The following is a 20,420-nucleotide window of genomic DNA, read 5'->3' on the forward strand; positions in this document are numbered from 1 at the left end:
ACCTGGTCCAGCCCAGCAACAGCCGGGTAGAGAACTATATTCCGCGTCCAGTGGGGGGAGAAGAGCGCATCCTCAGAACACAATCCAAGTGCTCCGATGACTAAAATCCTTCTGTGACTTCATGCCACTTTCTGCTTTTGTTCACTAAGGAGTTTAATCGTGAACTTACCGATATACAGCACAGCGCCTGTCTCTTTTGATGTGCATTCATACTTTAAGAAGTAGGTCATTTCCATGGTTACAAATGATAGATCCCTGTTTTCCGAAGTCAAAAGATATGATACATTTGGCAGTTGAAACCCAATCTACAGAGCCCTTTGTGTCCCTCTGGCGGTCTGACTCTAGCCCGAAGTTGGAAAAACTCCACGAGGCTCCACAGCTCAACGTGGAATGGTATGAAACTTATGGGACTCAGCGACAGTCGCTGGGGCAGGGTGTGATAGGTGACCCCAGGAGACCGGGAGCAGGGCCGGGTGCTTACCTGGTGTTACGGAGCGAACGACCACCGGCTTCTCACTCCCGGCCACAAAACCAAACCCCAGTACGGGGTCCCTCCTCATCTCCACCCTCCGAGGGGCCGGAGGGAGGATTTGGCAGCTCTCCAACCGAGGGTCGTCAAATGGGATGCCCTGCGTCATGTGACTGTGGGAAAAGCACACACAATGGAAAAAAGGTGTTAGTGTAAGTGTTTGGCAATGGCTTGGCAATCACATTCTCCCTCTCCTTTCCAAACGTTCAATTCCCTGTCTGGGAGAGCCTGGGGAAGACACGGGAAGGCACACAGTTATGCTTCTTGCGTCCCCTCCTTAATCCCTTGAAAACACCAGACCCATTTCAGCATTAGGCTATTGCACTGGCTATTCCCCCAAGCGGAAATGCTGATCCTACCACTATATGGGTGTGGAGCCCCCTACCCGCTCTCTGGTCTGCTCAGGTGTGACCCTCTAGCCACATACACCGCAAGCCTGGTCCCCCACACCCACAACCCCTTTACCCTCTTCTACATTTTTTTTTGAAGATTTTATTTATTTATTTAGCAGAAAGAGAGAGATCACAAGCAGGCGGCGGGGGGGGGGGGTGGGGAGGGGAGGAAGCAGGCTCCCCACTGAGCAGAGCCCGATGCAGGACTCGATCAGGACGCTGAGATCATGACCTGAGTGGAAGGCAGAGGCTTTAACCCACTGAGCCACCCAGGCGCCCCCCTCTTCTACATTTTCACTCATAGCACTAATTGCTTGCTGATGAGCTATAGAACACACTTTTTTTTAAAAAAAAAATTGTTTTGCTGTCCACACTCCTAGAGAGGAAGCTCCACAAGGACAAGGAAGTTTCTTTTGTTAACTCATTCATTCCAGCTGCCTAGGGCAGCAGCTGTCACAGGGCGGATTCACGATCAATCATTCAATTCATTCAATGAATATGTAGAGAGAGAACTCTCTGCGGAACACTATTGATTTATAACTGATATGCCGAGAAAGAAGCTCAGAAGATTATGGGTATTCAGTAAGTTGGATCTACAGCTTCTGGCTCCCATGAAACTGAAGGGATGGGAATCATTTCGGTGGTGATAGGTTATTCTGGTGTCGAACACATTTCCCCCTTCCAAAAAAGATGGGAAACTAACTCCTGGCATTTATATTCTGGAGAAATTTTCAACTGATTTAAATGAATCTCTTTGTTCACATCTAACTTCAGAAGTTTTATCAGTAATTTAAACTCAAGGGGCGCCTGGGTGGCTCAGCGAATTAAGTGTCTGTCTTCAGCTCCGGTCATGATCCCAGGGTCCTTGTGTGGAGCCCCGTGATGGGCTCCCTGCTCAGCAGGGAGCCTGCTTCTCCCTCTCCCTGTGCCCCTCCCCACCACTTATGGTCTCTCTCTCTCTCTCTCTCTCTGTCAAATGGATAAATAAACTCTTGGGACGCCTGGGTGGCTCAGTTGGTTGGACGACTGCCTTCGGCTCAGGGCGTGATCCTGGAGTCCCGGGATCGAGTCCCACATCGGGCTCCCAGCTCCATGGGAAGTCTGCTTCGCTCTCTGACCTTCTCCTCGCTCATGCTCTCTCTCACTGTCTCTCTCTCTCAAATGAATAAATAAAATCTTTAAAAAAAAAACATCATTTAAACCTCAAAATAGGTATGGCATTCAAAAATTTTCAAAATGCATCCACAACTATCGTATTTGATGCACTGAACAATCTGGGAATAACGAGGCTGGTGTTACCATCTGCATCATCCCAGGAAGGAAGCCGAAGTAAATAGTGGCTTATTGGTTCCCAGGGCCCATGCCTCATATGCCGGAGTGTCGGGTCAAACCCCAACTCCCCGGACTCTTCATGAAGGCTTCGCTCACAGACTGCAGCCAGTGTAGCCTTTTGTGAGCGAAGAGCTATTAGTCTGAACACCAGCGCCCTCCTGTAAGGAATGCAGGCACTGTTATTTCAATGATGAGGACTTCATTCAATTTTTTTTGCTCTCTAATGTTCAATAAGGAAAAGAAGATCATTTTGAAATACCTCAAAAGATGCTATTCTACATGCCATGTGGACAACATATTGCTCAAATGGGGGGAAAAAAAGAAGATTGAGAAGGACGAATTCTGTGGTCTTTTTGTGTAATTAATAAGAGTTGAGAAGACGAATGGAAACCCTCCAGGATCTGGCCTCTAGGCATGTACCACCGACTAAGAAAATAAAAGTTTAAAATTCTCCTTTACTCAGAAAGGACACGTCTTCGATTTAGCAGCTCGCAGTGTGAAAGGCTCAGAAAAAGAGAAGTGTTCGTGGAGAACTAACGTGTTACGCGTTGCACGCTGACACTCATCTGTTACCCGATGTTATCTTCAGAACACCCCACAGGAACGGCAGTTTGACCCCACGACCTCCTCAGTGCAAATGCCAAACACAGAAGAGTAACTGGGTCAAGGTCACACGATTCTCAGAGGTAAGCCAGGTGCAACTCACACCAGGTCTCCTAAGTGTCACACGCTTGACCAGCTACATAATCTGCACTGACAGTGCAAAGTCAAAACGCACACACTGTCACCCGAACCTAATTCAGAACTTCAAGACAGCAGAATGTGAAACCCAGGTCAGGGCCCTGTGTTACTGCCTGGGTCACGCACCCAAGAAGCTGGCCTTGGTGGTGTCCCATCCCAACGTCCCACCGCCATCCTAGACGTGTGCGGGCTCAGAGTGACCGCATCGTAGGGTCAACGGGGAGGGGAGGTCTCTCTGGACCCAGAGTTTAGATGTGGCTACAAGGGCAGGTCACACACTTGGGATGAAGGGAGGTGGGAGCTGCAGGCAGAGGGGGAAGCAGGCTCCCTACTGAGCAGGGAGCCCGATCTGGGACTCTATCCCAGGACCCCGGGATCATGACTTGAGCCGAAGGCAGACCTTTAACGGACTGAGCCACCCAGGCATCCCTCAGAGCACGCTGTTCTTAGGCTACCTTTGTAAATGGGGCTCTCCTGCTAGCCCCAGATGGAATAACGGGGAAAAAAGGGAAGGGGATTCCCATAGTTTTAGGGTTTGGTCTTAAGCTAGTCATTTGCACCATAACCCCGGAAGACATATTCTAAATGAAGAAGGTGGTGGAAGTGAACTGACCTGCTCATGGTCTCCCGTGTTGCAGAACAGAGACCTGGACCCCGGCTGGCAGAACTTCCCATTGTAAGTGTAGAAGGGGACAGGGGAAAGCTTTTCCCCGTGCCACTGCCAGTCTGTGAAAACCTTCTGGCACGGGTTCCCAACCTTGGCTGCACATCAGAATCACCTGGAGAGGATTCAAAAGTCCTAAAGCCCAGGTTTCCCTCCAGACCAGTCATATCAGAATATCTGAGGGCACGAGGCAGGGTTAATCTTGAAAGAATCCCCTGGTGATTCCAAAGTGTATCGAGGACTGGGGACCACGTCCTGCTCAGGGAAATGTGGCATCTGGCTCTCCTTCTAGGTAGTAGGACAAGAGAGAACAAATGATACCCCAGACCACCTCCTCCAGCCTCTACTGCAAATGTAAGTTAGGATATTTAAAGCATTTATAACTTGATTATCCTCTTTCCACCGCATGATAAAGTAATAGTCTCCAATTTTTAATTCATCATTCATTCAATAACTCTAATATTATTATCTTATGAATACCTGACATTTATTAAACACTAATTTCATGCTAAGCAATTTTTGAAATTATTTCCATATGTTAGTTCATTTAATTCTCCGAAACAACTCCATAATGCATTCATTTAGTCAACAAATACTTATTGAACGCCCACAGGCTTCTCGCTTCCAGGGATACAATAGGCATCAAAGCCGAATAAAAATAATAAAATGTTCACTCTGGTATTCAGAGACAGAAAATGAGCTAAGAAATTAGTAAAATGTATCGCATATCAGGTCTTTATAAGCACGTGGACAAAAATAATGCCGGAAGGGGACACTTTGGGCTTCTAGCAGGGGTCAGAGAAACATCTGGGGGAGGAGGAGTATTTCAGGGACAGGAGCCTCTAGGGGCAAAGGTCCTGAGACAGGCTGTGCCTGGGGAGAGTGTGCCTAAGGGACAGTGGGGAGGCCAGTGGTAGGACGATGGGGAGGCGCTGAGGGACTCAGGGGTAAATAAAGGACCTGGGTGTGTGTGTGTGTGTGTGTGTGTGTGTGTGACACAGGCTCTTGGAGGGGCTTTGTGTTTTGTGCTGAGTGAACCCGGCAGCCTTTGGAAGGTTCCGAGTGGAGAGGTGATTGTGAGTGGCCCTTACCGAGGACAGACAGGAGGAGGCTGGGCAGGGCGGGGGGCAGGGAGAGCTTTACAGGGCCTGTGGGGTCCATCCTGACAAAACACATGGGGGCCTGGACCAGAGTGAGAGCAGCGGGGATGGCAAGAAATCACTGGGTTTGTAACATATTGGAGGCCACTTTGACAGGGCTGGGATTCCTGTTCTGAAACCTCCTTCCTGCTCACGGAGGACACTGAAGTGAGGAAGGACATAGCAGCACATTGTCTAGTGCAACTCTTCCGTCCCGATGTGTGCAAATCACAGGAGCCATTTTGGTTGCGAACAGCTACCCCTTTATGGTTTCCACAAGAAACACGCAAATGTTCCTGCCCAAGTACAGGGCAAGTGTGAGACTGATAGGGTCGTTTGCAGGCAGATTTTGTAGCCGGACTCTCTGAAGCCCAGCCCTGCAGCTCCCGCCCCTACTTCCTAGCAGTGCGACATGTAAGAACCACTTCCCGACTCTATGCCTCAGTTTCTCCATCTGCGTAATGGCAATAGTAGCAGTCACCATGGCTTAGGACAGCTGCAAAGATGAAATGAATGAATAGAAGTGAAGCATTTAGCAAAATGTCTGGCATGGGGCGCCTGGGTGGCTCAGTGGGTTAAGCCTCTGCCTTCGGCTCAGGTCATGATCCTAGGGTCCTGGGATCGAGTCACACATCGGGTTCTCTGCTCAGCAGGGGGGCCTGCTTCCCACCCCCTCCCCGCTCTGCCTGCCTCTCTGCCTACTTGTGATCTCTCTCTGTCAAATAAATAAATAAAATCTTAAAAAAATGTCTGGCATGTCATCAGCATTCAACAAGTGATGTGCGGGGCACCTGGGTGGCTCAGTCAGTTAAGCATCTGCCTTGGGCTCAGGTCATGATCCCGGGGTCTGGGGACTGAGCCCCACATTGGGCTCCCCATTCAGCAGGGAGCCTGCTTCTCCCTCTGCCTGCTGTTCCTCCTGCTTGTGCTTTCCCTCTCTTTCTCTCTTTCTGTCAAATAAATAAATAAAATCTTAAAAAAAAAAGCAATGTGGGGGCACCTTGGTGGCTCAGTGGGTTAAGCATCTGCCTTCAGCTCAGGTCATGATCCCAGGGTTCTGGGATCGAGCCCCACATCAAGTATCTGCTCGGCAGGGAGCCTGCTTCCTCCTCTCTCTCTCTGCCTGCTTCTCTGCCTACTTGTGATCTCTGTCTGTCAAATAAATAAATAAAATATTTTTTTAAAAAAGCAATATGTTATTTTCATCTCTCGAGGTCAATGAATAGAAAGGAATAGATTTCAGATATTACGAACACACTCACTCTTAAAATATGAACACAAACCCAGTATCATTTCAAATGTCGATAGCCCAAGGCCGGATGAATTGTCTCACCAAATCGTAGCTAAGCTCTGAGAACTTTCATTTGAAAAATCTTATCAAGTGCGATGACACAATAAACACAAGTATAAGTTGATACACACAAGGCAGTCCTATGCCAAAATACAGACCAAAAAAGAAAGAATAAAATCCAGGCTCTCTAAGGACTGAATCAGTAAATTTTTCTTGGCCACGTTTCTAGAACTCTAAGTGAACATGCAGTCCAGGGCTGGGAAGGAACCCACGTCATGGGGAAAATGAGAAGCGCCACTCAAGTTCTAAGGGACAGAGGAGATGGAGATGCTGCCACCAGCTGTGTCCACAGAGAGTGTGACATTGGTCTACATCCCTTCATTGTTCTTTCCCCGCCCGCGTAACATTGAAACCCACAACTGAACATGTATTTTGTGGTCGGTGTTTGCTGCAGCATTTTCATTTTTTGCATTCTTCTTGTTTTCTTTGCACTTGAGGATAACCTTCCAATGGCATTATTATTCTTGTGCAACAGGTGGTATTTTCAGAATAAATTATCTAAAAATAATCAACCTGTCTTTTTTCCAGCAGGAACGGCTCTATACAAAAACGTGCCCCCATGAAACATCATTTGGTGGTTTGGATTAAGGTAAGCACATTTTTGGCTCTCACCTTGCAGTATTTTTCATAAAGATGCTTGAGTCCTTTCACAATGAGCTGAGAAAGCAACACCTTTTTTTACCTGCTCGACATGCTTCAGTGAATTCTCATGCTAACGCTGCAAGAAGACAACTGATGAGCTCCACAACCTTCCAGTCCCAGCCCCCAACCTTCTGCAACACACACACACCACACACACACACAGGCCAGGAATCAGAGACCTAAAAATCGAGGCTCTGTTAATTGAGATGGAAAACGTGTCCACCGAGATTCAATGAATAATCACCCTGTTCCTGGCAGATTCATTTTAAAGGAATGATGGTGATTTTGCTGTCCAACCCCCGCCCCCATAACAAAAGGAAAGGGTTTTCCTAAACTATTGGGAGACTTTCTTCCTCCACAGAAGTCAAAGACGGATACACTCAGCATATCACAAGAACTTACTTTGACTGGTAGATAGAATGCTATAAGAAAACCCAAAGTGATTCCATTTTTATATGCACTTATTAGAGACACCGATGTCCTTTATGGAATATGTGTGGAAGGGGAAGATTCTGGTGGGGAAAAACTAAATTTGGAAGTTATTACTTGTGTTGTAAAATTAAAAACTGTAGGAACATGGTGGAAGTTCGGACACATGGGTAGGTAAGACTGGAACGAAAAGAAGTATGAATGAACAGATGTGCCCAAGTTCTACTCAAGAAGGCCATTGCCATTGTGACTTTGCAAGGCGAGGCTAGCTGGGATTATGTGATAGCATTACACGTCAAGATATTCCATGCTCACCTCGCTAGTACTGGTCTCTGTGACCGACTGAATTATTCTTCATTTGCAGCCCAGGATGTGACTGGCCACCCTAGGCCACATGCCTTTCAGAGACTCCCACTGCACGCAGTGCACATTTCACTGTCCCTTGACTCGGTTAACACCTTACTGTGCAAAGCGGGCACACGGCAGAGCCCAGGTGTGACAAACAAAAAACACCTTTGTAGCTGGTCTTGTGCTCTTGCTCCTTTATCGTCACCACACACGTGGAACAAACCAGAGCTGGCAGCTCAGGAAGGAGCCAAGTGGAGCGAGCGGAGCTTCCCAGCCCCCCAGCCTAGAGCAGCTGGCCAAATACGAGCTAGTAAGTAATGATGGTGGGACACCGAATTTGGGAGATGCTTGTTAGGCACCAAAAGCTCACTCATACAATCATTACACAGTGATTTCTATTGGTTAAAACCCCTGGAATTCCAGAGTTCGCCTTGGATTCTACCAACCCTATTGTCCACACCATTTATGACCGGATGTTAACATTTCACAAACACGACAGACACTTCCAAAGGAAACTGTCCCTAATCCCCGCCTCATTATCGCAGTTGACATGACATCCACAGGAATGCTATAATCTCTTCTTCATGACTTTCTCATACCCCTGAATGCACATGGGTAGCAGTGCAAGGGTAAAAATTCCTAAGCCCTCCTGTGGCCTGTGAGGGAGCCTAATAAGAAAAGCTCTGAACAAAAGTTCTAAGTTAGGCAAACCAGAATTCCCTAGAACAAGAAGAAGGAAGGAAAAAAAAACCCACAAGAACTCAGAAGTATGGATTATTCAAGTTGACAGATGACAGCTGAGGGAGCTCCGGAAGTAGATGAGACCACAGGATGGGTTTTCAGCGGGTCCAGATTACAGTGATGTGTGTGTACCAAAGTGACATCCTGAAAAAAGTGTTTGCTGGCTTCTCACTGAGTTTGTTCCTCTACGGGGCCTAATGAAGAAGACAGGCTGGTGACCATCCCTGAGCAACTCCACTAAGGAGGCAACGGCAAAGGGTCCTGTGAGGTGGCAGAAACTTCGGGTGTTGGTGCTATGTCTAGCAAAACACCAAGATCCACAGGTTAGGCCTAAAGAAATGGCAGCCCGTGAACTTCAGGGACCTCCTCAGTCTTGGGCAAGGGTACCTTGGAGCAGGACCATGTGCTGAAGACCAGAGAGGTCTACTCAGATCTCACCTTGGCACACATCCAGAGGACGTTTGAGTATTGATGTGATTATGTTCGAACTGCCAACCAGCGGGAGTGTAATATGATATTCACACGTGACTTTCTTGATTTTCTTTCAACACATGACTACTATGTGCTGTGTGAGAGAACAGAAACTGTGAGTAAACAGAAGCTCTGAGAGGAAGGAGCGAGGAAAGCGGGAAGAGCAGTGACTAAGCCTGGAGAGAACCCATCCTGAGCAGTGACATCATGCTAGGAGATCTGGGAACTCCTGCTAATACGGATTGAAATGCCCCTGAATTGAGAACATCCGGGGCATTCCACCCCTTTCACGATCTATGGGTTTTTACACTCAAAACCCATTTTTTGAAAGCAAATTTGGGCAAGCCTCTGGCCTCAGGGATCAAAAAGGCTCAACCATACACCGCCACTGAAGAGGAGTTGAATTTAATATGAAAGTAAATAACTGTACATAATGTATTTCCAGCTCACATAACATACTGGGTCTCATGCTTTCTGCCTTCATGAATATTCATACTGTGGGTTCAGAAGAGCTCAACCTTCACTAATCAATTCCACAGGCCACTGTCACTCAATTCCACAACACGGCAGGAGCATTTAAAGATTTCCAACTGTTTAGTCAAGCTTGGAAGCTTACACAGTACTCGCGAAGCTAAAAGAATCCCGAATGCTTAACGGAGAAGACACAAACTGTTTAGAAGAATCCTGGAGAATTTTATGAGAGTTTGAAGTAAATGGGACTTCCTAATGGGTAGACAAAATTTGAAAATCTCGGCTCTCTTTAAGCTAATTTACAGATTTAATGCTATTCAATAAGGATATCTCAATAGTCAATTTCAAAGAATTCAACAAAGAGAACTCTGAATTTTGTATGATCGTATAGAAGAACACTTTGAACAAGAAAAACACTGGCTGTCGAGCCGACAGGATACCAGACCCTATTAGAAAATGACAATTCTTAGGATGCTCTGATCCTGGCGCAAACAGAGAAAAGTATAAACTGGTGGAGTCGATGCTTCAACTGGAACAAACAAGGCTTCCAGGTACATTTAGAGATGCCTGCCCTCTGGAAAGAACTGAACGCAAGCCAAGGACCCAAAGAAACAAGTGCTTTAGCATGTCAATAAAATGGTTGGTTTTGAACCAAAGCCTTTAAATCTTTTGTCATCCAGAGGTTGTCTCTTCAGAGTAAAGGAGCTATCAGAATAATGAAGGAGAGAGTAACTTCAATTTTAAAAGAAATCTGGGTGTGTGTTAAGAATGCAGGGAAACAGATGTTTAAAAATGATGCTACCGTTATGTGCTTGTTTTATTGAAAATTATGCAAATACATATCTATAAAAACAGCAGCCTTTGAAAACCTGGAAATGAATTTTTCCAACCCTTTCAAAAATCCTCAAGTGAAGCATTTCAGTGGTGTGTGAACTCATTTGTTAAATATAATACCATGTAACATCTCCCATTTGGTTTGTGAGAACAGCTGAGGGACAACAAGGAACGTGGAAGCTTCTGGCCGGATCTCGGCAAACTGACTTGCAGAGATGGGAATGGAAACCAGTAAGCAAAGCTGCTGAGACATTCTGTCCTGCGGCCTCTTGGTAGGTTTCGGCTTCCGGGGACAGTGAGTGAAACCAAGTAAAGCCATGAGCTGAACTTGCAAACAGACCCTCAATTTTTTTTTTTAAATTTGTTTATTTGGCAGACAGATCACAAGTAGACAGAGAGGCAGGCAGAGAGAGAGGAGGAAGCAGGCTCCCCGCTGAGCAGAGAGCCCGATGCGGGGCTCGATCCCAGGACCCCGGGATCATGACCTGAGCCGAAGGCAGAGGCTTCAACCCACTGAGCCACCCAGGCACCCCAGACCCTCAAATTTTTATTCAACGATGTGGTAAACGACAGTGCTCAAAAATAAATAAGCATCCTCAATCATGCTGCTGTCATGAAAATATTACAGAATTTGGAATGCAGCAATAACAGTGTGTTTACAAGTGATTAAAAAATACACCCCGCCTTCATCTCATCTCATGTTAACATTCCATTTTAATACCTTTTTCACATGTGCTTCATGCTTTCCATAACATACTCTTTACAGTGGCGTGGGTGTATATACATATAAATTACATATAAATTAACACATATTCGGAGTTTACATGTTCAAAGCCTTTTTTGGTAATAGGAATGGAGGGCCCCTGGGTGGTTCAGATGGTTAAGGTTAAGCGTCAACCTTTGGCTCTGGTCATGGTCCCAGGGTCCTGGGAGCGAGCCCTGCATCAGGATCTCTGCTCAGCAGGAAGTCTGCTTTTCCCTCTGCCTTGCTCCCTGCCCCGCCCCTACTCATGCCTGTGCTCTTACCGCTCTCTCTCTCTGAAATAAATAAATAAAATCTATAATGGGAATGGAGTACAAAAGCAAAAAATGTGGAGATTTCTGTTCTGTATAATCTGATTTATCGAGTGAGCCCAAAAAGTGTTTTACATATGCAAACATGACAGACAGAATCATGGATATTACAAAGCTCAGCACAGCTCTTAAAAAAAGCCCAGCTCTCACGTTCCAATCTATTCTGAATCAAGTTTAGAAACCTACAAATGAAGTTAACATGCTGATGGGAAATGGTGCATTTCATTCTGCTTGTCTAATCCTTGCGAATCCCAGCAAACAAGATGAAACAGAGTGGCCCCAGGTTTGGGTCAGATGAATTGATGGTTATTACATGTGTTCCTGCTTTGGGCTCCAAAAGACTGAACCTTTAGAGGTTGGAAACCCAACCACTCCAAATCTTTCTAAGTTTCAATTGGTATCTGTCGTTTGCAGAGCATAACGAATTATAGGGCAGGGCAGGGCAGAACATTCCATCTTGAATGATTACCGTTATTTTTTTTGTACCTATACGAAAATCCACTTTTGAACAAAAGACTTGATAACAATGAGCGAAGCCTTTCTCAAGCTGTTAAAATCATCACTTTAGGTCTGAAAATTTGTTTCCATCAAATTGGAGTCTATCCACACTTTAGAGCAGGAGACGGGGGAAGCAGACGGTTGAAGATGCTGGGGGTGCCCCTCCCCCACCCCCAGGGGCTGCTGGATAGATCTCTGTGATTAATGTGTATTCTTTGAAAATTTCTATTATAGTTTTATATTTGGAAAGTGAAAACAATCCCATGGCTTTGTAAATTCCAACTATGAGTTGTGAGAAACCGTGACCCAAGATAATATTGAAAAACATGAACTGGTTTGGGGCATGTGGCCGGCTTAGTTGACAGAGCAGGTGACTCTTGAACTCGGGGTTGTGAGTTCGAGCCCCACATTGGGTGTAGAGTTTATGAAAAATAACTAAATTAATAGATACAGTGTGGAGATATTTAAAAAAACATGAACTGATTTTTAAAAAGGACATACTTTTAGAGAGATGATTAGCCACACTTAGTAAATTTCAAGATTTTATAATCTTTACACAAAGGATTTGAAAAAGTGATTAGGCAGTGAGGGTCCCTTGATGACTAAGAACTTTTTCTTTTTTTTAAAGGTTTTATTTATTTATTTGAGAGAGAGAAGGAGAGAGAACGAGCATGTGAGTGGGGAAGGGGCAGGAGAGGGGGAACATCTCAAGGGCACTCCCCGCTGAGCACAGAGCCCTGTGCAGGGGCTTGATCCCATGACCTAGAGATCAAGACCTGAGCCAAAATCACGAGTTGGATGCTTAACCGACCGAGCCACCCAGGCGCCCCTGATGACTGAGAATGTCTGACAGAAGTGAAAAGAAGATGGCAAAGAAATCACAGAATTAAAGGTTTCAGCTAATGGTTCTATTTTAATCAAGAAATTGTGGTCTCCTGGGGCACCTGGGTGGCTCAGTGGGTTAAGCATCTGCCTTCGGCTCAGGTCACGATCTCAGGGTCCTGGGATCGAGCCCCGCATTGGGAGCTCCTTGCTCAGCGGGGAGCCTGCTTCTCCCTCTCCCTTTGTTCCTTCCCCTGCTTCTGCTCTCTCTCAAATAAATAAAATCTTTAAAAATTAAAAAAGAAATTGTGATCTCCTAATCTTTTCTGCATTAAAATAATTGTTCTTAGCCCCTACCTAGAGTAAATTCAGTCTCCTTAGATATCGAACTATGTTACAGCCCAAGGTTCCACATCTTTCCTGCTTTGAGTTTTGTCTGTTTGCTTCATTTTCCCCTCTTTTAAGCTCCATACACATGAACTCAACCGCTCTACCTGAGGTCCCAGATCCAAGCCTGCTTCCTTCTCTGCCTGCTCTGTGCAATGGGTGCTTCAGTCCCTGCAGGCGACAGCACGTAGTGGTGCTGTCCCAGGTGCGGCTAGTCGGTGGTCCCTGGGTGCCTCAGTGGGACTCACTGATTTCTTTATCTGTGCCTCCATCTATCCATTCTCTGCCAGGATTCAACCACACCATCCCTTTCTCCAATGTAGACACCTGCTGAGTCCCAGGAATCACACCCTTGGCAATGAACTGATGAGGAACGTCCTCATCCAGACTCCAATTGGAAAATAGGATTAGAACTTCTGTTCTAATGCTTAGCCAAGAGCAATAAGCATTTCTGCACTGAGAGCAAGACTGAGATCAAATATTCAATTAATACTATTTATAATACATCAACCATACCTATATTTACACCTACAGTTCTTAAAGCACAAACAAATCCCAAATACCTATTAAATAAATACTTCTTTCTGGATGCAATGCATTTTCCACATATAAACCTTTACATACAATGAAGACTTTAGCTTCCTGGATTGACTGCCATAGAATTCATTTCTAACTGCCTAATTTAAATGAAAAACAATCTCCTTTTGTCCTAACTGAAGCATTTTCTCTGGTTGTCTCTGTAGAAGTTCTCAGTAAACTATCTTTGGTCAGTATTACCCACATACCAGCCATTTTCATGACTTAGAGGAGTCCACAGGCTAGCCGGGAGATTTTTGTCTATCCTTTCCTCCCAGGCTAACAGCCACTGACTTTGCAAATTCAGTCAAAATCAGGCTCGTCTGTTATTTAATTCAACAACTATTTAGTGGAACCTTTCTATGTGTCTGGTACCCGGATGTGGCTGTGATTCAGACCCACAAGCTTCTCTTCTAGCCCAGGTGGCAGCAAACTGTAGCCCACAGGCCAAATCTGGCCTCTGGCTGCTTTAATCAATAATGCTTTATTGGAGCAAAGCCACGCCCTTCTAGTCATATACTGTGCCTGTTTTCACGCTACCAAGGCAGCAGTTCTAATGGTAACAGAAGCTTTCTGGCCCACAAAGCCTGAAATACTTCCTACCTGGTCCTTTACAGAAAAAGGTTTGCCGGCCCCTCTTCTAGTGGAGAGACGAAGGTGATAAAAATCAAACGTAAACCATATCTCATATTATTGGTGGCTGATATGATCTTATGTAAAAAAAAAAAATACAGCAGGATCGAGCGTGAAAGGGGGTGGATGGGTTGCATGAGGCGGGAGCGGAGGCCTCTCCGAGGAGGTGACTTTTGAGACCTGGTTGAAGTGAGGGATTCAGCTGGGAGGCTAGCCATGGAGAAGATCCCAGGCAGAGGGAAAGGAGGTAGAACGGTCGTGAGGGGACAGTTGCCCTGCCATTGCTCTACTCATACATTCAATCCTTTATAGAAAAAAGTTGTCGTTCAATGGAATGTGAAGTTCTCCAGGGTTCTATGCCCTGAAGGAAATTCCAGTGCAGTAGGAGGAGCTACAGATAAAAACATCTGAGTCCAACAGATTGCTGGAGGCAGGTGCCAAGGAAGGATATATGCCATACTCTGGGGGCACATTCCATAGGGGTAGTCAGCCTACGCAGTCGGGGGACCAGGAAGTACCTCACAGAGAAGATGACCATGAGTAGAGCCTAGAGATATGAGGAGGTAAATACCAGATGGCTAAGTTAGGAAATTACAGTCCAATCCAAGGGAAGAGCAGGCAAAGCCACAGAGACATTAAAGAGACTGGTGTTTGGGACAACTGTACGTGTTACTTGCTGGGTAATAGGGGAGAATGTTTAGGAGAGCGAGTGGTATCAAGGACAAATGAGGTTAAAGAAGAAAACCATTAGCCATGTTAGAAGGCTGCCCTGTACCACTCCCAGACCCTTTATGTAAGCAAGAGTACATCCTTCCTGCAAAGGTCGGAGGCTCTAAAATCTACCACTTGCAGCTGGGATACACTGGGTTGGGAAAAGAAAAATCCTGAAATTCTCTCCACGTTCTAGGAGATGAAAGTAGAATATCTCAGAAAAGAAGGTTAATACAGTTCTTAAATATTAACTTGAATGCACACACTATTAATTTTACTTATGAATCAGTAATATTCATTTTGAGGGTTATAGTTCAAAGGACTACACAGTTTAAACAGAACCCAGACAGATACATTTTTCTCATCATGCCTTCAGCTTTAGCAAATGAGATGCAATAAATGAGGGACCTAATCGGGCTGGTATAAATTCACGTCCAGAAGAGGTTCCATTAATTCATGATCAACTTCATCTTTCAAGGACTTAGTTCTATTTGTCAATACCACTATTGAAAACCATTTCAACAATTAGTCTTTATCAACAGCTAGCTCATCTACCCAGATTTTTATCATCGTTAAAGATGATGAATTCAGCGCCTGCAGAATGCATATTGACTGTGCCTTGTGAATCTAATTGTAGGATCTAAAAGGGCAAAAATGTTTGTCAGTTTCCCTAAAGCTGCAAAATCCCTACAGCTAGGCTGGTAATCAATTACATTAATTGAGTTCAGTTCAATGTGTTTAAGAGAAGACTTTTATGTTAACGACACTCTAATGTGTCAGAGGCAATAATAATCAAGTCACATCCTTGGGTTGATTGAGGGGCTCAGCAGAGCTGGTAGTTCTCAAGCTCACCTCATACCATCAAGCCAGATAGGCATGACTCCCAAGGAACCTGAGATTGAGATTTATTGGTGATTACTCATTTAAAAGACAGGTAATATAGGAAGGTAGCCACACAATAAATGCTCAGAATCATATGCTTGACAGTAATCTGTATAAACAGTGTGCCATTGGAGTAAATGTAAGTCAGTGTGAATTGAATTTGAGACGAGGCTATACAACATTTCGGATACCACGAGGCGTATCTCTTCCCAGAGACTACATCGGAATAACCATGTTAGAAAAGGATGTAGCAGTAAGCCCAACCTTGTAATTCTCAACCCTGACTTCTGAGCTATTGGATAGGACCCAGAGGTAGGGATCTTCAGAGCACGCCAGTGGTCCTCCCATGACACTTGGTAGGTAGTCCTAAGGTTTGAAGGGTGCACCCAGCAGACTAGAGGAGCTGGCGAGCAAAAGGAAAAGTGGACTGGGAAGAAACCAGATGATTTCCTTGTTCTGATTCCAATCAAGAGGGAGGGTGATCAATTTCAGCAGGAAGAAGAGAATCGTCACTGAGAGAATGGCCACTATCTTCCAAGACAATGACTATCCTAACACCAGGCTCCATTTTAGAACAAAACTAAGGGGTTACCGGTGGGTTGAGGCTCAGGTCATGATCTCAGAGTCCTGGGATCAAGCCCCACATCGGGCTCTCTACTCAGCAGGGAGCCTGCTTCCCCTTCTCCCTCTACCTGCCTCTCTGCCTATTTGTTCTCTCTCTCTCTGTGTCAAATAAATAAATAAAATCTTAAAAAAAATAAAGCAAAACTATGAAACAAGATAATTAAAGAAAGTACAATACTCTGATATTTTCCATGTCTACTTCAATGCTGTTTGCTTAAAACACTTTCATTTTCCAGACCCAATTCAGCTGATAACCTAAATCACACTTCAGTTCATCCCACTAGTTAATGTAGCATTAGCCAGGAAGCTATGCTTTTAAAGGCCATTCCAGGGGATTCTGGTGCAAAGCATTGGGTCAGTGGGAGACATCCCAGGAGGGAGCTCAAGAGACGGAAGAGACAGCCAGCCTCCTTATACCTGGTACTCTGCAGCCATGCCCGCCCACAGTTTGCCTCGGTGACAACCTCTCATGTAGCACCTGCTTCCCTGGGACCATCTTGAGAATCTGAGTTTCCAGATGGAGAAGCTTGGAAGGGAGGCAACAGCAATTCTTGATGATAAACAACTTCATGGCTTGGATACAACACTTGCCATTATTTTAGCACGAACCCAGGACAGTCTCAAGGATTGAAAAACATACAGATTAGAGGCACACAGCTCAGCCTCTTAGTGTATATCGCCCTGTTGAGAACTGGTGTACCATCGATGACAGGGCAAAGGAAACTGCTTTTCATTATTTTATTTTATTTTATCGTGCTGATCCAACACAGATTGCATCTGATGAGACTTGAGAAAATTACCACCTGAACATCTGGAGTCTAAACCAAGTATCTTTTATGGACCCTTGGCTATAGCAATTTCCATTTGCCTTTCGTCTTATTTAGGGAACTTTGGGGAAAAATTTTACTTCATTTCCTATCATTAAGATTCATTTGGATTAAAAAAAAATTCATTTGGATAAACTCAGAATAGCTCAAACCTTCAGAGGACATGCGCGCTTAAAAGCATCCTGAAACTTAAAATTAAAAAAAATTTTTTAAAAGATTTTATTTATTCATTTATTTGTCAGAGGCAGAAAGAGAGAGAGAGTGAGCATGAGTAGGGGATGAGCTGGCAGAGGGAGAGGCAGGCTCCCCGCTGAGTAAGGAGCCCGATGCGGGGCTCTGTCCCAGGACTTGGGGATCATAGGAGCTGAAGGCAGATGCTTAACTGACTGAGCCACCCAGGCATCCCTGCATATGGAAACTTTAAAAGAACTCAATTATTTTAAAAAATAATTAACATGTGTCAGCAGTAACCATTCTACAAGATGCAGCTTTCTTATGATCATAACTGATGTTCAACAAAACATGAAAGACAGGCATTTTCAATGACATATTTAGCAATTTTATGTATGCCTAATTAACTTGTTACAATAACATTCATTTAAGTCAATCTAAGGGCTAAAAAGCATTTTCAGCTTTTATCAATGCGACACACATATTCCGGGCCACACAAATCATGGCGGCAAACAAATCAAAGACACAGGATGCGACCGGGGACATTTTGCCTCAGTCCTTCTTCATCTTTACGAAAGGGCATTAGAACTTCCTACTCTTCTCTCTTCATCACAGGGAGTTGCCCTTCCCTTCAATACTTGATACTTAGTACACTAAGGATACTAAGTATGCTACTTCATCTACTTTTTACATCAGGCTTTTGATCAGGCATTGAGCTGGGCCCTGGAAAAAAAAAAGAATCATTACCATAAAAGCAGCAGATACTGCGAACAGGCCCGAGCTTGCCAAGTACTCCTGTTGACAACACACGTGCATTGTCACATTCATTCTCACAACAAACCTACCAGCTGGGTAATATTTTCACCATTTATACTTGAGGGTGCAGAGGGGCTGAGCGGCCACGTTTAAGTTATGAAAGTACTAGAGGGGCGCCCAGGTGGCTCCGTGGGTCGAAGCCTCTGCCTTCGGCTCGGGTCATGATCCCAGGGTCCTGGGATCGAGCCCCGCATTGGGCTCTCTGCTCAGCGGGGAGCCTGCTTCCTCCTTCTCTCTCTGCCTGCCTCTCTGCCTACTTGTGATCTCTCTCTGTCAAATAAACAAATAAAATCTTTAAATAAAAAAGAAAAGTACTACAATAAAATATTTCTTAAAAAAAGAAACGACAAGCTCAAAATGGAGTCACTTGTGCTAAGCCCCAGATCAGCAAACCAAGACTGAATACAGAACCTTACTGCAGTTCCAGCCTCTTCCAGGAATGGAACCTTTGCACTCAATTTGAAATGACCTGATCAGCGCTCGTGGGGATAATCTACCTCATAGATCCTGCCTATCCCCCTTAGGAAGGAAGCTTTGTCTCCAACAACCTACTCTTTGCTAGAAATTTCTTTTTCCTGCCCCCTTCTTTCCATAAAAGCCTTTCATTTTGTGCAGCTCTTTGGAGTCCCTTTCTATTTGCTGGATGGAGTGCTGCCTGATTCATGAGTCACTGAATAAGGCCAATTAGATCTTCAAATTTACTCAGTTGAATTTTGTTGTTGTTATTGTTGTTGTTTTCCTTCTTAACATACTAAAGAATACATCTAGAGTCTTGTGGCAGGAAGGGAATTTCCAAGTATAATGTGAAATCTAAAAGCTACAAAGGAAAAGACAAATGGGTTCAACTCCATAGAAATTTAAGAGGGCAAAAGCATAAGCCAAGTTATAAGAGAAAATGCTGGAGGATGTGTGCAACATAGACAATGGACAAATGTATGAATACGTAATAGAGAAAGAGTTTGTACAATTCAAAAACCAAAGATAATCCAGTAAAAAATGGTGACTTATATGATCAGGGACATAGATGAAAATAATACAAATGGCTAATAATGTTCTGAAAGTCACTCCTTCTCATTGAGAAATGCAAAGTGAAATACTGATATGCCACTTTTCCCCCCTTGAAGTAAAAATGTAAGCTGGAGCAACCTGTTTCTGAAGGGCCCTCATGAGCTTCCAGAATTTACATGCACATTTTATGTGTCTCAGCAGTGTAGGTTCTAGGCCTGTATCCTAGAAGATAGCTGCGGAGAGCCGGGTACCCAAGGATGCCCACTGCGGCACTTTATCGAAAACAGAAATAGGGAGGGAATGTGAGAACAACACAGTGCTCTTGAAAAGTAAATATATACTTTCATATTGAATTCAACAGAAAGCTTGAAGGAGACATTTTTAAAAAACCCTTCAGACATCTGGATAACAAGACAAGCTGTTAGAAATATAAAGGAAACCAAAGAAAATTACATATGATCAATTCAGGAAAGCTAATACAAAATTGGTAAGAATTTCTAAAATCAAAAAGTGCAAACAACAGGGAGAAAGAAATCACCAAAGAAATGATTCTGAACAGTCTTTGAGCTGAAGGACCCAGAGAACTTAGCTGGAGAGCCTTTAGCCTGACGATAAAAGTACCTTCCCACCTGGATGCATCATAATGAAATTTTAATACACCAAGTATAAAGAAATGACCTATAAAGCTACAGGAAGAAAAGATACTTTGAGGATGAAGGAATGTGAATCAGAGCATTACCTCGGTGCAGGACTGGTGGCCTGAAGGCAATGCAGTCGGAATCAAAACCTTCCCGGGAAAATAATTTTCAACCCAGATTTCTACGTCAAGTGTGAGGGCAAAACCAAGACAGGTCCAGAAATGCAAAGATCTAGAAGGTTTACTTCCCACACATCTCTAAGAAAATGATCAGAGGATGGGCTCTAATCAAATCAAGAGAAAGGCATGAGATCAAGATAACCTTGGCTCCAACACAGGCAACAAGGCAGCAAAGTCCCAAGATGACATTTTGCTGGTGGCTCAGGAAGTCAGCAGTCAAGATTAGAACAGGAGGAGGAATTCAGGAGGGACAGGCTTGGGAAAGAAGGTGCTTCCATAGATGGGGCACAAAAGTGTTCAAGACAGAACATGCAAGGGGGAACATGAAAACACAGAACCTGCTAGAAAAACAAAAATTTTAAAGTAGTGGCAATATAACCAGCACTAATTAGTAATACAGTGAATACTCTTTTTTATTAATAAAAATTAAAACTCTTCAGTGAGCTTGAAAATTTAGAACCAACCTATAGGTAGGGCCCCAAAGGCTCTG

General features: G+C 44.5%; 1 protein-coding gene across 4 annotated transcripts in view; it reads right to left on the reverse strand.

Moving 5' to 3' along the window:
• The window catches only part of FRMPD4 (FERM and PDZ domain containing 4), a 556,687-nt gene that overhangs the window by 93,284 nt on the left and 442,983 nt on the right, over window positions 1-20,420 (reverse strand). For all 4 annotated transcript variants that reach the window (XM_044234508.1, XM_044234507.1, XM_044234506.1 and 1 more), the window contains exon 3: window positions 482-642. In XM_044234508.1, coding sequence (XP_044090443.1) covers window positions 482-642 — 161 coding nt within the window. The remainder of the gene's footprint in view (window positions 1-481; window positions 643-20,420) is intronic.

Source organism: Neovison vison, chromosome X, assembly GCF_020171115.1.
Source record: "Neovison vison isolate M4711 chromosome X, ASM_NN_V1, whole genome shotgun sequence".
NCBI classification, from domain to species: Eukaryota; Metazoa; Chordata; class Mammalia; order Carnivora; family Mustelidae; genus Neogale; species Neogale vison.